Consider the following 23,726-nt stretch of genomic DNA (forward strand, 5'->3'; position numbering starts at 1 on the left):
CAAAAGACTCCACCAAAAAATTCCTAGAACTGATGAATGAATTCAGTAAAGTTGCAGGATACAAAAATCAATATACAGTAATGCACTGCATTTCTATACACTAATAATAAGCACCAGAAAACTAATAAAACAATCCCACTTACAATTACACCAAAAATAATAAAATACCTAGGAATAAACTTAAGGAGCTGAAAGAACTGTACTCTGAAAACTATAAAACACTGATGAAAGAAATTGAAGATGACACAAACAAATAGATATTCCATGCTCAGGGATTTAAAGAAAAATATTGCTAAAATGTCCATACTACCCAAAGCAATCTACAGACTTAATGCAATCCCTATCAAAACACCAACAGCATTTTTCACAGAACTAGAACAAATAATCCTAAAATTTGTACAAAACCACAGAAGACCCCAAACAGCCAATGTAATCTTGAAAAAGAAAAACAAAACCAGATATCAAGATATACTACAAAGGAGTAGTAATCAAAACAGTATGGTACTGGCGCAAAAACAAACACATAGATCATTGGAATGGAACAGAGAACCCACAAATAAACCCACGATTATATGATCCATTAATCTTCAACAAAGGAGGTAAGAATATGCAATGGAGAAAAGATAGTCTCTTTAACCATTGGTGCTGGGAAAACTGGACAGCTACCTGCAAAATAATGAAACTGTACCACTTTCTTACACCATACACAAAAATAAACTTAAAATGGATTAAGCACCTATATGTCAGACCTGCAACAATAAAAATCCTAGAAGAAAGCACAGGCAGTAATTTCTCTGATACTGGCTATAACAACATTTTTTTAGATATGTCTCCTTATAGAGGGACCAAAAATAACTATTAGGATCACACCAAAAATAAAAAGTTTCCACACAAAGACAGAAACAGTCGACAAAACCAAAAGAAAACCTACTGAATAGGAAAAAATATTTGCAAATGATATATCTGATGAAGAATTAGTATCTAAAATATATAAAGAACTCGTATAAAACAAAACAATTAATCCACTTAAAAATGGACAGAAGACATGAGCAGACATTCTCCAAAGAAAACATACAGATGGCCAAAAGACACATGAAAAGATGCTCAGTATCACTCACCATCAGGGAAATTCAAATCAAAACCACAATGAGATATCACCTCATTGTCAGAATGGCTAAAATCAAAAACATAAGAAACAATAAGTATTGACAAGGATGTGGAGAAAAAGGAACCCTAGTGCACTACTGGTGGGAATGCAAACCGATACAGCCACTGTGGAAAACAGTTTAAAAGTTCCTCAAAAAACTAAATATAGAATTCCCATATGATCTAGTAATTGCACTACTGGACATTTACACAAATATGAAAACACTAATTGCCTATGTTTATGACAGCATTATTTGTAATAGCCAAATTATGGAAGCCATCCAAGTGTCCATCAGCAGACAAATGGATAAAGATGATTTTGTATATATACACATACATACAACAGAATATTACTCAGCCATAAAAACAGGAAATCCTGCCATTTGCAATAACATGGATGGATGTAGAGAGTATAAGGCTAAGTGTAATAAGTCAACCAGAGGGGAAAAAAGTACCGTTATGATTTTCATTTATATGTGGAATTTAAGAAACAAACAAAACAAACCAAAAAATAAGACTCTTAGAGAACAAACTGATGGTTACTAGAGGGTAAGTGGGTGGAGAAATGGATGAAAACAGATGAAGGGGATTATGAGTACATTTATCTTGATGAGCACTGAGTACTACACAGAATTGTTGAATCAGGGTATCATACACCTGAAACTAATTTAACACTGTATGTTAACTATACAAGAACTAAAATAAACAACTAAAAAAAGTTTTGCTGTATGTGTAAAAAAAAAAAAATCTTTAAAAAAGAATTCTTGGAAAAATGAAACAAGATGGGATCGGAAGGGAGATAAACCATAAGAGACTCTTAATCTCACAAAACAAACTGAGGGTTGCTGGGGGCTGGGGAGATAGGGATAGGGTGGTTGGGTTATGGACACTGGGGAGGGTACGTGCTATGGTGAGTGCTGTGAAATATGTAAGCCTGATGATTCACAGGCCTGTACCCCTCAGACAAATAATACATTATATGTTAATAAAAATATTTTTTTTAAAAAAGGATTCTTGGTTTATAATCTACAGCAGCTTTAATGTCATACCATTGCCTTCTTGCCTCCAAGGTTGCAATGGGAAATTAGCTGTTTATTAAGATTATCTTGTATAAGAGCTTCTTCTGACTTTTTTTTTTTTTTTAAGACTGTTCGAGAGAGAAGAAGCACTTGAGAGAGCACAAGCACGGGCAGTGGGAGCAGCAGATTCTCCACTGAGCAGGGAGCCCAATGAGGGACTAGATCCCAGGACCCCAAGACCATGAACCCAGCCAAAGGCAGACACCCAACCAACTGAGCCACCCAGGCATCCCTGCTTGACTTGCTAGTTTCAATATTCGCTTTATATTTGGCTTTCAAAAAGTTAACTATAATATGTCTTGTGGATGTCATTAAACTTATTCTTTTCTACAATCTGCTGAGCTTCTTAAATATCCAGCGTTCTGAAAAAATGATTTTGATGAGTTTTGGCAATGTTCTCATTGCTCTTATAGAAGCAAGGCTTTTCAGACATACTTTTACTTCACCCTTCCTGGTGATGTCAGTTTGCTTTACATTTTAATTTCTGCTCCTATTTTTATCATTTCCTTATACCTTCTTTGGGCATATTTTGCTCAGACTTCCTGAGACTGTCTAGCTCATAAACTTCAAGGCATTCTTCTCTTCTAACATATGCAGTTAGTGGGGCAGCTGGGTGGCTCAGTCATTAAGCAGCTGCCTTCAGCTCAGGTCATGACCCCAGGGTCCGAGGATCCAGCCCCGCATCGGGCTCCCTGCTCTGCAGGAACCCTGTTTCTCCCTCTCCCACTTCCCCTGCTTCTGTTCCCTCTCTCACTGTGTATCTCTCTGTCAAATAAATAAATAAGTAAAATCTTAAAAAAATAATAACATATGCAGTTAAGATTATACATTTCCCTTGAAGTATTACTATACCTACATCTCACAATACTCCATATTTTTATAATTCAATGCCAAATATTTTCTAATTTCAGACATGCTTTCTCCCCCTTTTACCCGTAAGGTACTTCATACTAGTATATTTAATTTACAAACAAAATTGGGTGTTCTAGCTATCTTTCTGCTATTGATTCCTAGGTGAATTTTAACAGTGTACTGTGATAAAAAAATGTAATTAATAGGACTCCAGTGTTTTGAAATTTGGACTGAATCTGTGGCTTAAAATATGGCCAACCTCTTAAAGCATTCTATTACACCTGGAAAAATTTGTAACCTGGAAACCATGGTAATGGTTGTTATCTCAATTACTGAAAAGGAAGTGTTAAATATCCCACAGAGGTTGGCTATTTGTGCATTTGTCCTTATATCTGATTTATTTTGAGGCTATGTTAATTAGATGTGTTCAAATTTAAAACAAATATGTCTTCCTAGTTAAATTTTCATCAACATGAAGTAAGCCTTGAACAGTAAATTTTTTTTTGCCTTAAAATACCTATTTTTTCTGATATCAATGTAAGTACTCTAGCCTTCTTTACACTGGTATATCTATCTGCATGATACATTATTTTATGACCCTCTTACTTTCAACCTTTTGTATTTTTATGTTTGTATCTAAATCTTGAAAACCAGGTTTGAAAATAATGTTTATCTTTTAACTGAATGTTAATTCGTATACATTTAACAGTAATTACTGATATATATGGATCTACATCTTCCCCCTCCCCCTTTGTACCACTATTCATTGCGTGTTCTGTTTCTGTCTCTCCCATTTTTTCCTCTGAATTCATTATTTAAGAGAAATTTTTTTTATTAACCTGAATTTTATTATGAGGAGTCAATCAAATTCAGAAAATAAGGTATTCTAGGACTCTCTAAAACAGTAAAAATAGTTTAAAAAAAAAAAGCAAAAAGGGCAGAGAACTAAAGAGATGTACTGCTTGCAATGCATGTACCTTGACTGGATCATAGATCAAGACAACTAAAATTAAAACAGAGGACAATTCAGACTGAATATGCTCTACATATTAGATAATGTAAGGGATGATTAAATTTTCTTAAGGCACCAGTATTGCGGCAGTGCCGGTATTGCAGGAGAATGTCTGTTTCGATAGGAGATGCACACTGAAGTATTTAAGGGTGAAGCATCATAAAGCGTGGTCATTTTGAAATTGTTCAGAAAAAGAATATACAGAGTGAAAGATAAAGCAAGTTGACAAGATAAAATGTAGTATTAACTGTACTATTCTTTCAACTTAAAGGTTCAAAAAATCATGGAAATATATCTACTGAGGTATGCCTGGGTGGCTCAGTCATTTAAGTGTCTGCCTTGAGCTCAGGTCATGATTCCAGGGTCCTCAGCAGGGAGCCTGCTTCTCCCTCTCCCTTTGCCTGCTGCTCCCCCTTCTTGTGCTATCTCTCTCTGTCAAATAAGTAAATAAGATCTTAAAAATACATATACAGATATAGATATAGATACTATGGATTTGTTAAGTGAAATAGTACATATGGTACAATTCTATTTTATTTATTTGACATACAGAGATCACAAACAGGCAGAGAGGCAGGCAGGGCGGAGGTGGGGGAAGCAGGCTCCCTGCTGAGCAGAGAGCCCGATTCGGGGCTCGATCCCAGGACCCTGAGATCATGATCTGAGCTGAAGGCAGAGGTTTTAACCCACTGAGCCACCCAGGCGCCCAAATATTCTGTTTTTGTAAAAAAAAAAAAAAAAATATATATATATATATATGTATATATATATATATATATACACACACACACACGTATACATACATACACAAAGACACACACACACATATGCAAAGACATATATACTAACTGCTGTAACAAAGGAGCCAAAAATGTCATGACTCAAAGAAGACAGAAGTTTATTTCCTGCTACTATGACAGTCCAAGATAGATGAACCAGATCAGTAGGTAGCTCTCCTCCACTCAGACTTTCAGAGACTCAGGATGATAATGACTCTGTCATTTTCAACACAAGATTTTCAAAGTTGTTTCCTTTCCAGCTGAGGTGTAGGGTCAGAGATCATCTTACTTCCACTCACACTTCATTGGCAAGACTTTCCACAAGACTATACCTCACTACAAGGGAGGCTGAAAATATCAAACTGGGCAGCCATGTCCCAGTTTCAACTCTTACCACTTGAAAGAGATTTATTAGAAAGCAGGTATTCCACCACAGTCATTAAAAAGGGGTCTAAGCTCATGGACTGCCTCTAGCCTAGGGCAGTTCCTACTCATCCTTCGGATCCCAGAAAACACCACTTCTTTCAGAAAGCAAGCCTTCCTTGATTCTCATCTTATTTTGTGAGTTCCCTTAGAACTAAGAATTGGTGCCACCTAACTTATCACTTAATTAAATGTTTTTTAAAAAACAATTCCAAATGTTTTCCCTGTACTGGTTTGGAATTTTTACACTCAAATTCTGTTCTTTTATTTTATTTTTTTTTGTATTTTAAAAGATTTATTTGAGAGAGAGAGCACGAGTGGAGAGAGGGGCAGAGGAAGAGAGACAGGGAGAAGCAGAATCCCCACTAAGCACAGAGCCTGATGTGGGGCTTGATCCCAAGACCCTGAGACCCTAACCTAAGCAGAAGTCAGATGCTTAACCAACTGAGCCACCCATAAGCCCCTCAAATTCTGTCTTTTTAGAAGTTACCCTAAAAAATATTCCATATATCCTTTTAACTTAACAATGTCTAATGTTAATCAAAACCTTATCCCCCAAAATAACTTTTCATCATTTATATTACTCCTGACTGATACACTATTTTGCTTTAATTCTATGTACTTTTTAATTTCACAATTATTGCTTTAAATAATCAACGTTTATTTATATTTACTCATGTAAAATGACTTTCATTGTTCTTTTTTTCATCTCTGACCTTCATTTTCCTTCTACCTGAAATAAATTCTTTAGAATTTCCTGCTTGGCTGGTGGCAAACTCAACTGTGTGTCTGAAGATCTATTTTACAATCATTCTTAAAACATATTTTTGCTTGGTGTAGAATTTGTGGTTGGTAGTTATTTCCTTTCAGGCTACTGCAGATATCCCACTGTCCTTCACCTTCTACCACTGCTGCTAAATAGTCATCTAGCAATTTAACTAATATTCCCTTGGAGGAATTTTGCCTGTTTATCTGGCAAAGATTTCCTATATTTGGTTTTCTGCAGGATGACTGTTTCTCCATATATGGATTTCTTTTAATGTGCATTTTTGGAACCTGTTAGATTTCTTTAACAACTGACTTGATGTTCTGAAAAATTTCCAGTGATCAACCCTTCAAATACTGTGTCCTCTCCATTTCTCTCTCTCCTCCTTCTAGGACTCCACTGGACATTTCTGCTCTATCTTCTACACCCCTTTTTCCTTTTCTCTGTATTTTCCCGTCTTTATGTTGTATTTTGAATTTCTTTTGGCCTATCTTCCAGTTTACTAATTCTATCTTCATCTGTACCTACTCTTTTCTTAAACCAATCCATTAAGTTTTCAATTTTAATCATCATATCTCAGTTCAAGATGTTTTTATTTTTATTTTCCAAATCTCATAGGTCACATGTTACAGTTTCCTATTACTTGCAACTGTATTCAAACTTGTGCCTTCTTTTTTTAAGATTTATTTTAGAGAGAGCCTGTGAATGTGGGAAGGAGCAGAAGGAGAGATTCCTCAAACAGACTCCCCGCTGAGCAGGAAGCCTGATGCAGGGCTCAATCCCAAGACTCTGAGATCACGACCTGAGCTAAAATCAAGAGTCAATGCTCAACCAAGCAAGCCACTCAAACACCCCAATGCCTTAATTCTTTAAAACAGAAAGTATAATCATTTTTATAATTTGTGTCTAACTATTCCAATGCTTAAGATCTCCAACGAATTAAAGGTCTTTCTGTTCTCACTCATGTCTTGTTTTGTGGGTCTCCTTACATTTGACTGAATGGTGATCATTTTATTGAAAAGCTATTTATATAAGCAATAATATAAGGCCTAGGATGAAGCATTTTCTTGGGTTTTTTTTCCCCCTCTTCTGCAGATTTATTTGAAGTACAGTTGACAAAATTATATTTTTTTTCTTTTTTTTTTTTTTTAAATGGGCTTCATGCCTAGCATGGAGCCCAATGCAATTCTTAAACTCATGACCCTGAGATCAAGACCTGAGCAGAGACCAAGAATCAGATGCTTAACCAACTGAGCCATCCAGGCACCCCCAAATTATATATATTTAGAATGTACAGGGGCACCTGGGTGGCTCAGGCCTTAAGCAGCTGCCTTTGGCTCAGGTCATGATCCCAGGATCCTAGGATCAAGCTCCACATCAGGCTCCCTGCTCAGCAGAAAGCCTGCTTCTCCCTCTCCCACTCCCCCTGCTTGTGTTCCCTCTCTTGCTATCTCTCTGTCAAATAAAAAAATAAAATCTTTAAAAATAAAAAAATGAAATGTACAGGAGCACCTAGGTAGCTCAGTCAGTTAAGCATCTGCCTTCAGCTCAGGTCATGATCTCAGGGTCCTGGGATCAAGCCCCATGTCGGGCTCTCTGCTCAGCAAGGAGTCGGCTTCTCCCTCTCACTCTCCCTCTCAAATAAATAAATAAAATCTTTTATGAAAATAAAGTATATAACATGATGTGATATACATATACTTTGTGAAATTATTACCACAATTAACACATCCATCACCTTACTTAATTTCCTGTGTGTGTGTGTGTGTGTGTGTGTGTGTGAATGTTGAATATCTATTCTCTTAGCAAATTTCAAGTGTACATTACAGTATTATCATGGTCACCACGCATGCTGAACATTTTATCTTCAGAACTTATTCATCTCATAACTGAAAGTGTATGCCCTTTGACCAGCATCTTCCCATCTTCCCAGTATCTAGCCTCTGGTAACCACCTTTCCACTCTGTTTCGATCAATTCGGATATTTTCTTGCTTTTCCTTTTTTTTTTTTTTTATTTGGTTCCACATGGGTGAGATCATACAGTATTTGTCTTTTTCTGTGTGGTTTATTTCACTTAGTTTAAAGTCCTCTGGGTTCATCCGTGTTGTTGCAAATGTAAAGATTTCCTTCTTTCTCGTGGCTGCATAATAATCCATTGTCTACATCTATCTTTGGATATTTCATATATTCTTCTTCCATTTATCCATCAATGGAAGCATTTTCTTTTTAAAGAATTGTGCTTGCTTCTCTCAGGGATCCAAGAATACTACCAATTCTGGACTGTGTTAAATCACAATCAAGGCTTGAAGTTCACCAGAAAACTCAGGCATTCTGAAAATAGGCTGTAATTCCTTTGGATGTCTGATCCATTTCCTCAACCTGAGTCCCAGCTTATTATAAGGGTCTCCTGTTAGATATCCCACTTTGTGGACATCCAAGGCTTTGATATTTCTTGCCCTTGGCCTGAGATAATGATAAAGCCAAGTCCAAATATACTGAAATTAGCAAATGCCACCAGGGCAAAAGCAGCTTTCATTCTCACTTACCAGAGTAAAAATTCAGTCGTTTCCTCAACTTTTTACTTAAACGATCCAAGATACTAACAAACAATGTGACTTGTGTGAAGGAATTAGATTTTACTGACCTATAAAAATACTGGAACACTCAATGCATGCTATATGAGTCCTTTGCAAAAGAACCTAAGACATTTTATTCCTTAATAATTGTAGAAGTATAATATTATCATACTTATTATAGTAGATGCAATACTTAATGCTCTACCACTATCATTTGTCATAAATTCATGATTTGATATTCTTATTAATTTCTTCTACTAATATAGTAGTATTCTTATCTGGTAGGTTCTTTTTTTGTAAGTAGAAACAAATACGTAATAATCTTTTGATTTCCTAAAGCCGTCCTTAAATCAGAAATGTACAGAATGAAGAAATGCATCAAGTTCTTTAACTAAACTTTATACCATATTTCATCAAATCTGAGGTGGTCAGAATTTATTCAACATACCCTTTGCCTAATCTTTTTTCCAATGAAATGGGTTTCTTCCTTATTTTTTTTTTTAAGATTTTATTTATTTATTTCACAGACAGAGATCACACCAGAAGGCAGAGAGAGAGAACAGGAAGCAGGCTCCCTGCCCAGCAGAGAGCTCGATGTGGGGCTTGATCCCAGGATCCTGGGATCATAACCTGAGCTGAAGGCAGAGGCTTTAACCCACTGAGCCACCCAGGTGCCCCTTCTTCCTTCTTTATATTTAGATGTAACCAGATGGGGGTTTTCTTGGCGGGGAGGGTGGGGGTGAGGAGGGGTACTGGTGTGTTTATCTTGGGGGCTATTTTTGTTTTTGTAACAAAATATAAAGTCATGAGAATTCAACCTGACTACTGCTTAAGATTTCTTTACACATACAAAGACCTGTTTGGATTTTGTGAACCTTGGGAACTAAGAACTTTGAAATGAGCAAACATGCAATCATCCTCAGAGTATTCCTGATTTTATAAGTTCACAGGAAAGATAACCTTTAATATCATTTGCTCTGCCTTCACTGATTTATTTTGTCCCTATCCTTTTGTTTGTTATTTTGGAATTAAATGTTGATTTACAGAAACACTGAGTATCAAATGTATATGCTATGAGCATGTTCTTAAGTATTCAATTAAAAACAGCCATAAAATAATTCACTGAACAAGGCACCAGCCATATTAGAGATTAATAAAGAAAAACCAGAACGTTATATCCTATGATAGTGTTATCAAGGCAATAGGGTCAATTTTAATGGGATTTTGACATTGTTTTAGCAAAAGAGTTGATAATTTGGGGGTTCAGGAACACATATTTATTTCACTGAAAATAATGTTATAGACCTTCAACTTACGGAATTTTACCCAAAAAATTTTTCAGCATCAAATTAATCTCTTAAGGAAAGAGACAATTTAAGAAAACTGAACTTTGTCATGGTTTGAGAATTTTCTGGTCATTTATGGTAATTTTATGGTAATTTTTTCTATAATGAAACACTATGAATTCATTCAACAAATTTATCTGTGTTATCTATCAAATTCTTGATGCTGCAAAGATATCAACAAAAAAAATAGACAAAAATCTCTGCACTCAAAGGCTTAAATTATACTGGTCAAATTCAAGATTTCTTTTTTTATATTTTAATCTTTTATTTATGTAGAATTTGGTATGAAATGATTCATTTTTTCTAGTGTAGACTTTGGTCTGCATCCTTCTGATATCAAAATTCTACTAATGCATGGACATAAGCTTTCCGGAAAACAATTTTGCAGTAAGTACCGAAAGCTTTAAAAAAATATGTAACTTGAACACATTATGATACTTCTTATACAACAAAAATAACAGCCAATCCCTTAATATTATGTTTTATAAATTATATAATGATGTGTAAAAATGATATACCTTGTTTAAAAATATAAAAGGATTCACCCATATGTGGAACTTAAACAAAACAAATAAAGGGAAGTAAAGGAATAAATCAAATAACAGACTCTTAACTACAGAGAATGGATGGTTACCAGAGGAAAGGTGGATAGGAGAATGGGTGAAACAGATTAAGGGGATTAAGAGTACACTTATCTTGATGAGCACTGAGTAATATATAGAATTGGTGAATCATTATATCGTGCACCTGAAATTAACACTGTATGTTAACTATGCTGGAATTAAGACTTAAAAATTAAAATATAAAAAATATGAATTTTTTAAAAAGGATAAAAAAATATGAATAATATGATCCCATAAACATTTAAAAATATAGATGGCTATATACCAAACATTAACCATAGTTATCTTTAAATGATAAAATTAGAAGCAATCATACCCTTTTTTGGCTTCCGTTTTCTGTATTTTCTACTAAATTAGAAAAATAATTGCAATAATGAGCCACCACAGATTACATTTATGAAACTCAAAGGTGTTTAAGGGTTTCAGTTTAATCTTCAATACAAAGACTAAGTATTATAGAACAGGAACCAAGGACATTTAATAATTTGCTCATTTCTCCAAATAAAGTACTATGACAATTCTACAGAGTTAGAGTACTGCTTAGAAAGAAATACCAGAGAACAACATCCACTATTACCATTTGTAAAGTGTCTTTAGATAATTAAAATAAATATACATTTTGAATTAGTTACCTGTCCAGGGCTTCCTTGAAGTATTTTCTCTGGACATCAAATTGAAAGACTGTACGTTCACAATCAGTTGAAGCATTATCACTACCCCCATGTTTCTTCAGGAAGGCATCAAATCCATTTTCATCTGGGTATTTCAAACTACCCATGAACACCACTAAGTGGAAAGAACACAAAGTCACAGAAGACAAAGATATAAGACAATGTTTTTATTATCAAGGATAAAATTTCTCAAATGCAAAAAAAAATGGAAGAAAATATACCAACATGTTAACAATGGTTGTGTCTCCATAATACTTTCTTCATTTTATTTGTTTTTGTAATTTTCTATAATGCTCATATATTAGTTTTATACTAAAAAAAACTAAGCATAAAAAAACTAAGAAACATTAAAATGCAAACAACATAAGCATGTATGCAGATTGTTATTATAATAACTCCTAAGGAGAGAAGTTTACCCTCAATTAGCTTAGAAAATCAAAACATAAATAATTCAAGAAAACAAACATGGATTAAAATATCTCTGTCTCTATCTATATAGCATCCACACAGGTTTTATTTAGGTACATTTATAGTTAAACCAAAGATTTTGTTTTGTTTTGATATTAATCAAGTTTTTTAAATTTTCTGTATTTCTAATGCTTTGACATCTTGGGGACTTGCTAACCGTGGGAGAGACAGCCCTTCCCAAAGTTAAAGACTAGATTTCTAGAGACAGGCAATTATCTGCTGATCTGTTGGCCTTAGCATACCTGAACAATAATAAAATCTACATGTTAAAATATTCTTCTAAGTGGTTTCATCCTAATCCACAAAACTAATATGGTTAAGGAGATTAAATTTAAGTCTTCAGCTATAATATTCATAAATATTTTTTCTTAGCCTTTTACCTTGTTAAACATATCATACTTTATCAAACCAGTTACTCATCTTTGAAATCAATTCATACAAATCTGAAGGAAAAAACACACTCAGGAATGATATTTTACAAAGATCTTACTGTGTTCCAAAAAGTGTGCCAGCCCGGGCAGGTCATCCGGATCAGCAAAACTCCCAACTCCAACACAAAGAGCCGCTGCAGACTGGAATAAGTAGACCACATACAAATAGTGAGTCAATCCTAAAGAAATAATACTGTCATCACATATTAAGGATTCACTTGGAGACTGATGGTTTCCAACAGAAAGTAATAAAATTCTTTCCCTGAGTATCAGGAGGAGCAGCAAAGTGAAACTCACCAGAACTGTGTCAGTTTCACCCTGCTGCTCCTCCTCTTGCCATCCTGCCAAATGCTGAACAGGTGCAGACCTAAGGGAAAAAGCAGAAACAGACAGAAAAAAAAAGGGGGGGGAAGGGGACTAGCCAGCCTACCAAATATCATTTCTTGCCAGCATTTCAGAGTTCTGAACCAAGTCGTATTTCCTTACTTATTAGATTTCAGAAATCTGCATAAGTAATATGTCTAGCAATTAGCAATTAAAGACTCATAGCAATTAAAGACTCTGTGTTCAGTAACTCAGTTACTAGATGTGAGACTTCTCAGTGTTATTCAAAAATTTTCATTTTTATTAAAATGGTAAATACATGTCAGGAAAACATCTAATAAAGAAAATAAGTAAATGGTTAAAAATCTTTATTAAAAATCTATAGAACTTTAAAGAGGCTTTTTAGTTCTTCACGTCTTCATATACAGAATACATTTATCAATAGATATTCCCCCAATACCTTCGGCAAATCAAAGGTTTTTAACAAATTAGATTGTCAAGAGGTATACCACTTAAAAATGATTAGGTTTGTCACTTAGAAATGATTAGGTACACCACTTAAAATGATTAGGGTATACCATTATATCATTGTAAATTAAAAGACACAAAACAGGAGGGGAAAATAAGTCAATCTGAATCCTTGAGGATAGGAAGCTGAATTATTAACTTCCCCAACTTTTTCAAATATCAATTTTAAAAGGCTAATATATTTTGCATCAAAGAGCATTTTGATAAATGGTTACTCTTTTAGAAAGAGAACTCTTAAGAAATAGCATGTTCCTGGTATGAAGTTTAACGATGTGTCAGATAATGAAAATATGTTTTTAGAAGAACCAAACAGCCTCATTTGATAATGTAAATCCCATTTTGTAGACGTAGGCACATAAACTCAGTTAAAACATGGGGGAATATCCACTTCTTCGAACCACAGTCTAACCTGTTCTATGATGTTTAATAGGTGCCTAACCTGCTTTCAGCTCCAACTACCCCATAAAGATTTCTTGTCTTGACCAGCAGGGCTGAAGACATTTTTGTATAAGTTGACTTAAACCACAGTCTATCAGTCAGCTTTGACCACAGCAAAAACAGGCTCTGCGATTGCTAGAAAAGAAATTCATACTTGAGAATTATCTACCCAAGAAATTCATACTTGAGAAATTCATACTGGAGAACTGACTTAAGAAAACCCTGAACAAATCATTAATTCTGTATATATCATACTTAAATTTCAACCTTTTTAATTTATCAAAACTTTCAGACCAAGAACAACTTCCTTTCAGGATGAGGAAAATGGAGGGGGATGAAAATGATCCTCAGAAAAGTAGTTAACTTCTTAATTACGTAAATGTTCTCCAAAAACCTCAAAATTATTTCCTTCTACTTCTTTTACTAATTCTCATATTTACCTTAAACAAGGTCCACATTTTTCCAATAAAAATTAAATCATAAAACCAATGCAAAACCCTAAACTACTCATAAGGCACCTCTTAATCTTGCCTATCTAACTTTGTTTCCCTTTTGCAGATACTTATTCATTCAATGAATATAAACCATTTCTAATGTTACAATCATAGGACCTTTCCTTTCACGAGTGTAACCACTGCACCTGAACAATCTGATTTCATCTTCAAACTACATTAGGTTCCTGCATTCCTTTCTAAAATGATCCAGAACACTAGCTATTGATATCTTATGAGGCAATATATCATACTCAGTTTTCAGAAAAGAAAGGCAGCTTTAAGCTATTTTTAAATGATCACTATAATCTGATCTTGATGCTCTAGAAAAGGGAAACATTTATAGAGTTTGATCCACCTAAGCAAGATAAAAAGGGGTACCAAAATACTGGATGCACATCTTCATTTGTCAAAGGGGTTCACAACTGCTACATAAATCTAAGGTATTTTATTACATCTTGACAATAAAACTCGCTGTCAAAACAAGCTTTTAATTTAACCCTAGAGTTTTGCTTATCAGTTGACAGAAGACATAAAGAAGTTCAAAGCATGGGAAAAGTAATTAATAGATACATACAGAAACTTTCAGACAGGAAATATTCAGTTATGAAGTTATGACATAATCAGTTTTAGAGCTAAAATTGACCTTAAAAATTATGTATATAATCTAGGGACACCTGGCTGGCTCAGTCAGTAGATCATGCAACTCTTGATCTCAAGATCAAGTAATTTCAAGCCCCACATTGGGCAGAGAGACTACTCTAAAAAAAAAAAACCTTTAAAAAAATTATGTAAATAATCTAATTTTTTTTGTTTTAGAATTGAGAAAATGAAAAGGCATAAAACCATCCAGATAGAGACAGAGCCAGAATTAGAACTCAGGTTTCCTGACTGTGGATGTTCTTTCTACTCTGTAACTTTTATCATTTCTTCCTTTCTTTTATTGCTCTATTTGGAATTATGAGGTCTATTTTAAATTAAGTTAATGTATCAGTTCCGGATTTATTCATAAAGACCTTAATATAGAGTATCAATTATTTCTTTTCAGTATTTTCATTTTTATTCCTAAAGTTTTCCAACTAAAACCACTTGTCCTATCATGTTACCCCAAAACAGTCATCATTCATAATATATATAGCAAAGGGCAAACAGATTCTTAAAAACGTGATCCAATTCCCCCAACAACTTAGTGTAAAAACTGGTACAATCTTCTTTAAGAAAGTAATTTTTCCAGGAAGATTGACTATCCACAAAAGGATTTATTCATAAAATATCTACTACCTGTATTTTCACATCTTTATATCTCTGAGGGCTGACCACCTTATAGTATGTTTGACATCTAGATTTTAGTCTTAATAATATGAATTTAATTTCATTTGTATATTGACTATGTCATGTTGAATGTATTATCGATAGTCAAGAAACTAGTTTTAACAAACATTAGCTAATCAATTCCACTGTAATGTCTCCAAAATATATTATCCTCTAATATAGGTGCTCCCTACTATAAAATGGAGGCATTCGTCAAAAGATGTCCAGAGAGGGGAAATTCTCCTTATCAAGCCCTATTGCTATATTTATTTATTGTTATTATACTTAGCCCTTAAACAACACAGGTTTGAACTGCTCAAGCCCACTTAACTTGGATGTTTTTTAATAAATACAACATTGTAAATGTATTTTCTTTTACTTATGATTTTCTTCATAATGTTTTCTTTTCTCTAGCTCACTTTATTATAAGAATACAGTACATAATACATATAACATATAATACATATAACATACAAAATAATCGGAGTGCCTGGGTGGCTCAATGTTAAGCATCTGTCTTCAGCTCAGGTCATGATCCTAGGGTCCTGGGATGGAGCCCCATATCGGGGTCCCTGCTCAGTGGAGAGCCTGCTTCTCCCTCCCCCTCTGCTCCCCTGCCCTGTTCATGCTATCTGTCCTATACTCTGTCTCAAATAAATAAAAAAAATATTTTTTTAAAAAAATATGTGTGAATCAACTATCTATCAGCAAGTCTTCCAGGGAACAGCAAGCTATTAGTAGTTAAATTTTAGGGGAAATCAGGGGCACCTGGGTGGCTCAGTGGGTTAAAGCTTCTGCCTTCGGCTCAGGTCATGATCCCAGAGTCCTGGGATCAAGCCCCACATCGGGATCTCTGCTCAGCAGGGAGCCTGCTTCCTCCTCTCTCTCTCTCTACCTCTGCCTACTTGTGATCTCTGTCTGTCAAATAAATAATAAAATCTTAAAAAAAAAAATTTAGGGGAAATCAAAGGTTATGCAAGGATTTTCAACTGCACAGGAGGTTGGTATCCCTAAACCCCACATTGTTCAACAGTCAACTATATATATTACATGAAGCTCAACTGACCATTTTTATTTCAATTCCTCCAAATTACTTGGTGCTTTCCCATAAAAAGAGATAAAAACACATGAAATTACTAAGCAGAAATTACCCATGAGGACTCTCAGAACCACAGGCCCAGGTGAGAATTCTATACTACCTTGTTCTTTTCTTTTTCCAGTCTCTCCAAAGGTTATATACTCTCTTATCCCTCTACTCCATGCTAAGAATAATACAAATCCTCAAATATTACCAGTGATTACTTTTGAGAGTTATGATTATGAGTGATTTTTGTTTTTTTTTAATTTTCCATCCATTTCTATAAGTTTTTATACTCTTATAATCAGAGCAAAATGTTTTTAAAATATTATTTTCATATAAAATAGATCTTTACTGAAGATCAAAAAATGAATATACACTTATTTTTTGACATTAAGAAATAAAACATGAGTTTAGGAATTATCCCAAAGAATTCCCAAATTAGAAAAAGACATAATTATAGACATGATTCACACCTGTTTTTCAGTGGTTTTCTTTCTGGCTTCTGCCCTCTCTTCTAATTCTTCTAATTCATTATCCTCAGTATCAAGATCATCATCATCATGTTCATCATCATCATCAAACTCCTCTTCATCATCAAAACCCTCTTCATCATCTTCTATTTCAGCTCCAGAATCCTCATCATCATCATCATCGTCGTCATCATCATCATCATCGTCATCGTCTTCCTCTTCTTCCTCCTCCTCTTCTTCTTCTTCATCATCTGTTGCGTCTCCTGTTTTACCTTCCATATTACTTAGGTCTGAAATCAAAAGTGCCTGCAAGCCATTCCGCAATTTGATGTATCTAAAGAAAGAAAAAAAAAATCACAAAGCATTTTGAGTCAGCTACTCTTTACACACACCAACACAAATGATCATCTTAGCAGGAAAAAAAAAAAAGTACATATACATACACACACCCTCAACACTATGTTTACATTAATAAAACTGGCTGTTTCTTCACAGGGGAAACCTCAAAAGCTAATCAGTTTCTGGAATAACTAAATAGAAAAGAGACACTTCACTGTCTTTTTGATTCTGAACTATGAAAATGCATTTACCTGTTCAAAAACCAAATTTTAGAACTTAAACAGATTACAAGCACACAACTCAGCCTCCCTTACTATTTCTTTAATTTATAAGTACTTTACAAATATTTTACCATTCCAGAAGACTCAACCTAACAGAAGCATATCACTCAATACACAGAGCAACCAGGTCAGCTTAAATATTAAAGCAAAATCTCATATATGTAACCTGTTCCTTCCCTTTGGTACAATGTATTTGATATTTTATACCAGCTTCCAGAACTCCTTTAAGGACTTAAAAAAAGTGACTATATCTCAAAGAAAACTAAATCCCACTGACTAGTAGCCTAGCAGGAAAAAGATTATCATTCACTGTCTAGTAAAATATGATTCAATTAAGCCAGTACGATCCAGAATGATAGAGCTAAACATGGAATGTTAGAATGAAGGAAGCAATACAGAAAGCCCTTAAAGCAAGGTACATTTAACTTGAGCCTTCAAGATGAAAAAAGTTTGGAAATGACCTACTTAGGTCATTTGTAGTTCATAATGAACTACAGCTCAGTGAGTTGTTCCTTTTTTCTCTTCCCTTTCATTTACAACTAATTGGACTTCCATAGCTGAAAAAAACTACATCTGCACAGCAAACCAGGAAACCTGAGACATCCATTCATGTAACTCAAAGTGGGTAGAATGGGCCATGGAGAAGCTGTGGGAGCCAGTGTCAGCATGTCCAGCAAAAGAACAGCACAATGTTTCTGGCAGAAGTAGAGAGTCAAGGTGGTGGGTGGAGGTGTGCCAGACGGCAAATTCTGGAGCTGGAGGGACTCACTGCACTGAGGAGTAACAGCAATGACTGCAGGGAAGGAAAGGAAAGTAGGCAAACAACCAGAACTGAAAGAGAATGTCTCCTGTTGTGTGTCCTGGGTTTAGGCAAAGAGACCACCCACAGACTCCTGGAGGATTCTCCTACCAGGCTGTGGGGATACCCAAAGCCTCAAATGCTAAGTATATACTTCCTTCCTTCCTTTTACCCTTCCTTCCTTCCAACCTTCCTTCCTCCCTCCCTCCCTTCTCTCTAAATTATCTCTGGTGTACTCTAGTGCCACCTTCTGGAAAACAAAAAGAAGGCTCCTAATTTACCAGCCCGTTAAACTGTTAAAATCAAAGTAAACAAAACCTTGCCTAAACAAGGTGTTTGCTACTTACATGCTGCAGCAGAAGCACTTTTCATCAAACACCATCAAAAAGCATTTTATCACAAAAAGGAAATGACAGTTTTCTAGCAACTGAACCCAAAGACATGGAATATTGCAATCTATCTGATAAAGAATTCAAAATATAAAGAAGTTCAACAAGCTACAAAAAACTGAGGCAATACAATGATCTCAGAAAGAAAATGAATGAACATAAGGAGTACTTTACCAAAGAGACTGAAATTCTAAAAAGTAAAAATAAAAATTCCAGAGCCAAATAAATCAGGTATGAGAATGCACTAGAAATTGGGCAGAGTTGGAAGACAGAATTAACAAGCTGGAAGATAGGAATCTAGAAATGATTCTGGTGGAAAAGAAGAGAGAACTAAGATTTTTTAAAAATGAAGAAACCCAGTGGAAACTATTAAACTTCATTAGAAAAGCCAACATAAGAATAATGGAGGGTTCCCCTTTCTCCACATCCCTTCCAACACATGTTGTTTCCTGTCTTGCTAATTTTGGCCATTCTAACGGGTGTAAGGTGGTATCTCAATGTGGTTTTAATTTGAATCTCCCTGATGGCTAGTGATGATGAACATTTCTTCATGTGTCTGATAGCCATTTGTATGTCTTCATTGGAGAAGTGTCTGTTCCTATCTCCTGCCCATTTTTAGGATTGTCTGTTTTCTGTGTTGAGTTTGAGGAGTTCTTTATAGATCCTGGATATCAACCTTTTGTCTGTACTGTCATTTGCAAATATCTTCTCCCATTCCGTGGGTTGCCTCTTTGTTTTGTTGACTGTTTCCTTTGCTGTGCAGAAGCTTTTGATTTTGATGAAGTCCCAAAAGTTCATTTTCACTTTTGTTTCCTTTGCCTTTGGAGACATATCTTGAAAGAAGTTGCTGTGGCTGATATCGTAGAGGTTACTGCCTATATTCTCCTCTAGGATTCTGATGGATTCCTGTCTCACGTTGAGGTCTTTTATCCATTTTGAGTTTATCTTTGTGTACGGTGTAAGAGAATGGTTGAGTTTCATTCTTCTACATATAGCTGTCCAGTTTTCCCAGCACCATTTATTGAAGAGACTGTTTTTTTTCCACTGTATATTTTTTCCTGTTTTGTCGAAGATTATTTGACCATAGAGTTGAGGGTCCATATCTGGGCTCTCTACTCTGTTCCACTGGTCTATGTGTCTGTTTTTATGCCAGTACCATGCTATCTTGGTGATCACAGCTTTGTAGTAAAGCTTGAAATAGGTAACGTGATGCACCCAGTTTTATTTTTGTTTTTCAACATTTCCTTAGCGATTCGGGGTCTCTTTTGATTCCATACAAATTTTAGGAACCCTCTTACACTGTTGGCGGGAATGCAAGTTGGTGCAGCCACTTTGGAGAACAGTGTGGAGATTCCTCAAGAAATTAAAAATAGAGCTTCCCTATGACCCTGCAATTGCACTACTGGGTATTCACCCCAAAGATACAGATGTAGTGAAAAGAAGGGCCATCTGTACCCCAATGTTTATAGCAGCAATGGCCACGGTCGCCAAACTGTGGAAAGAACCAAGATGCCCTTTAACGGACGAATGGATAAGGAAGATGTGGTCCATATACACTATGGAGTATTATGCCTCCATCAGAAAGGATGAATACCCAACTTTTGTAGCAACCTGGACGGGACTGGAAGAGATTATGCTGAGTGAAAGAAGTCAAGCAGAGAGAGTCAATTATCATATGGTTTCACTTATTTGTGGAGCATAACAAATAGCATGGAGGACAAGGGGAGTTAGAGAGGAGAAGGGAGTTGAGGGAAATTGGAAGGGGAGGTGAACCATGAGAGACTATGGACTCTGAAAAACAATCTGAGGGGTCTGAAGGGGCGGGGGGTGGGAGGTTAGGGGAACCAGGTGGTGGGTATTGGAGAGGGCATGGATTGCATGGAGCACTGGGTGTGGTGCAAAAACAATGAATACTGTTATGCTGAAAATAAATAAAAGAATTTTTAAAAAAAAAAGAATAATGGATATTCCAGAAAAAGAGGAGAGAATGTAGGTAGCAATGAGTTTATTTAACAAAATAAAAGATGACAACTTTCCAAATCTGGAAAAGGACTGGATATACAAGTCCACAAAGTCAAAAGAACACCTTATTATCTCAATGCAAAAAGACCTTCTCCAAAACACATTATATTAAATCTGTTGAGGGGCACCTGGCTGGCTCAGTCAATACAGAGCATGTGACACTTGATCTCAGGGTTGTGAGATCAAGCCCCATGTTTGGTGTAGCAGTTACTTAAAAAAATAAAAACTTTTTTGGGTGCCTGGGTGGCTCAGTTGGTTGAGCAACTGCCTTCAGCTCAGGTCATGATCCTGGAGTCCTGGCATCTAGGCCCGCATCAGGCTCCCCACTGGGGAGGGGCTGCTTCTCCCTCTGACCTTCCCTTTCAAGCTCCCTCACTCTCATTCTCTCTCTCTCTCTCTCAAATAAATAAATAAATAAAATCATAAAAAAATAAAAAAATAAAATCTTTATTAAAAATATTTTTAAAGGGGTGCCTGGGTGGCTCAGTGGGTTAAAGCCTCTGCCTTTGGCTCAGGTCATGATCCCAGGGTCCTGGAATCGAGCCCCACATCAGGCTCTCTGCTCCGCGGGGAGCCTGCTTCCTCCTCGCTCTCTGCCTACTTGTGATCTCGTCTGTCAAATAAATAAATAAAATCTTTTTTTTAAATTTTTTTTAAATAGTAAAACTGCTGAAAGTCAAAAATGAAAAAAATTTTGTTTTAATGTAGCTATGGGAAAAGAAAGACAACCTACAAAGGAACCCACATTTGGCTATCAGCAGAAAATCTATAGACCAGGAGAGAATGGAATTACATATTCAAAATGTTGAAAGATAAAAACTGTCAGCCGTGAATACTCTGCTGAAGTTATCCTCTAGATATGAAAGAGAAGTAAAAGGCTTTCCCAGACAAAAAGCTAAGGCAGTTTACCACCATGAGACCCACTAGACCTGCCTTAAATGTCCAAAGGACCTCTTCAAGCTGACAAAAAGACATAAGTACACTAAATTATAACTAAAGGTGATATGAAGAATTAAAAAACAACAATTCTTTCTTAGAATATGTTAAACTCCTAATTATAACATAAAAATTAAAGGAAAAGAGCATAAAAATAACTACAGCTATTACAACTAAGTAAAAAAAAATCACAGCATAAAAAGAGGTAATTTGTGCTATCAAATATATAAAAAGGGAATAGTAAAATGATGGAATCTTTATAGACAAATGAAGATAAACTGGTACCAGAAGAAAAAGGACTATTTTTATCTATGAAATATTTTTTCATTCCTAAGTAAGTTTTTATTGGTTGTTCTGAAGACAGACATTTCAATTTATACAATTCTTAACATATGTAACAGAAATCTAAAAAATCATGTAGTTGTGATTCTTTTCCAAGAGTTATTCCAGTGACCTGCCAGCTTAAAATCTGGAAGCTAATTTTCCTTAACAGTATATCAAATACCAATATCTTCACATGTTGATACACTGTTACATTGTTAAGTACCATTAATTCACAATTTAATATCATATACACTACATACTCAAATTTTCAATCTTGCACAGCATATTAACAAAGTTACTAGAAAAACTGAACTACCACAACCAAGATGTTACAGAGTACACAAAATTCTTACAGGGAAAGCTAAGATCAAGACTTAGAAAACAATTCTACCAAAAACAACAGGGGGCTGAGAAGTAATTTAAAATGTTTAAGACCTACTAAGTGCACAAATGACCCCAAATTGCCATTTATTATGTTTGGTATTATAGTATATAAAAAATACCCCATCTATGGAATGTTGAGCTGATACCCAAGACAATCAAGGCCTCCCACATTCAATATCCCACTATTTTGGTTGTACCAAAAAATAAGCAACCAGCAAATTATTTCAGCTCCTTAAGGAAAAAAAAAAAAAAAGCATTTACACTTTAAAAATGGGATGATGACAGGGCGCCTGGGTGGCTCAGTGGGTTAAAGCCTCTGCCTTCAGCTCCGGTCATGATCCCAGGGTCCTAGGATCCAGCCCTGCATGGGGCTCTCTGCTCAGCAGGGAGCCTGCTCCCTCCCCCACCTCCCGCCTGCCTCTCTGCCTACTTGATCTCTGTCAAAAAAAAGAAAAAAAAAGGGCGACGTGAGAGTCCCTCCTCCTTAAAAAGATTTCTAGGGCTATTAAAAAAACTTGCATTTATAAAATAGTTGATAAAAATATTCCTCTAGGGGAGCCTGGGTGGCTCTGGGTCAGTTAAGCTTTGGACTCTTCAACTCTAAGGCTTGGCTGAGGTCATGATCTCATAGGTCATGAGACCCATCCCTCCATAAACTCTCCTTGCTCAGCGGGGAGTCTGCTCGAAGATTCTCTCCCTCTGTCCCTCCCCCTGACAAACATGTGCACATGTTCTCTTTCTCTCTCTCTCTCAAGTAAGTAAATATTTTAAAAAATACATTCCTCCGGATTGTAGAAGAAGGGATACCGGGACCAGTGATAAGACATGGTATCTGAATGATACCAATCTGACTTGGCTTCTTTTTCTCCTGCTTCATCCAGAGCCGGACTCTTCTCATTTTCAGCTTCTCCATTTTGTGCAGGTAAGACTCCTTTTCATTTTTGGTTAGCCACTTCAGCCTGTTTTCCCTTTGCTCCCCTTTTCCCCTTTATCTGCACTTTTTTTTGGTCTGAAGATTTATCCTTTTCTGATGCCTTTTTTGGCTTTGTTTCCACTTTTGCAGGAGCAGGTTTACCTGACAACCTCAATGACCTCTTAGGCTTCTCCTTTGCCACTCAATGATGCTCTTGGACTTCCTTCTCCTTTGCCACTCCCTCAGTGGAGCTGACCTTCCTCTAGAGCATCACAGCGGGGGGAGTGGGGGGAGGCTGCACAAGGTGCCTGCAGCCACAGGGGCAGAAATGTCTCTTGAAGCTGAGCTGCCTGGCCACTGCCACTCCTCCAGCCCTATCTATGAAATGTTTTATGTAAACCTCATGATAACCACAAAGCAAAAATCTATGGCAGAGACACAAACATAAGAAAAGGAGAGACTGAACAAATCGCCATGGAAAACCACCAACTTACAAAGGTAGCCCAAAACAGAAGGAAAAATA

The 23,726-nt window shown here is 35.8% G+C and overlaps 1 protein-coding gene and 1 pseudogene across 3 annotated transcripts in view; both read right to left on the reverse strand.

The window, feature by feature from the left end:
• Nucleotides 1-23,726, reverse strand: part of NRDC (nardilysin convertase) — a 106,827-nt gene that overhangs the window by 55,983 nt on the left and 27,118 nt on the right. For 2 of the 3 annotated variants that reach the window (XR_004381087.1, XM_032844202.1), the window contains exons 2-6: nt 16,820-17,150; nt 13,465-13,598; nt 12,471-12,540; nt 12,233-12,314; nt 11,236-11,389 (exon numbers count right to left, since the gene is read on the reverse strand). Coding sequence is in view for 2 of the 3 variants with exons in the window: in XM_032844202.1 (XP_032700093.1) it covers nt 11,236-11,389; nt 12,233-12,314; nt 12,471-12,540; nt 13,465-13,598; nt 16,820-17,150 (771 nt within the window). In the remaining variant the exon portion in view is untranslated. The remainder of the gene's footprint in view (nt 1-11,235; nt 11,390-12,232; nt 12,315-12,470; nt 12,541-13,464; nt 13,599-16,819; nt 17,151-23,726) is intronic. The other variant, XM_032844203.1, reaches the window with a different exon arrangement.
• On the reverse strand, nt 17,327-23,474 carry LOC116859129 (annotated as a pseudogene).

Source organism: Lontra canadensis, unplaced genomic scaffold, assembly GCF_010015895.1.
Source record: "Lontra canadensis isolate GAN:19392208 unplaced genomic scaffold, GSC_riverotter_1.0 scaffold148, whole genome shotgun sequence".
Lineage (NCBI taxonomy): Eukaryota > Metazoa > Chordata > Mammalia > Carnivora > Mustelidae > Lontra > Lontra canadensis.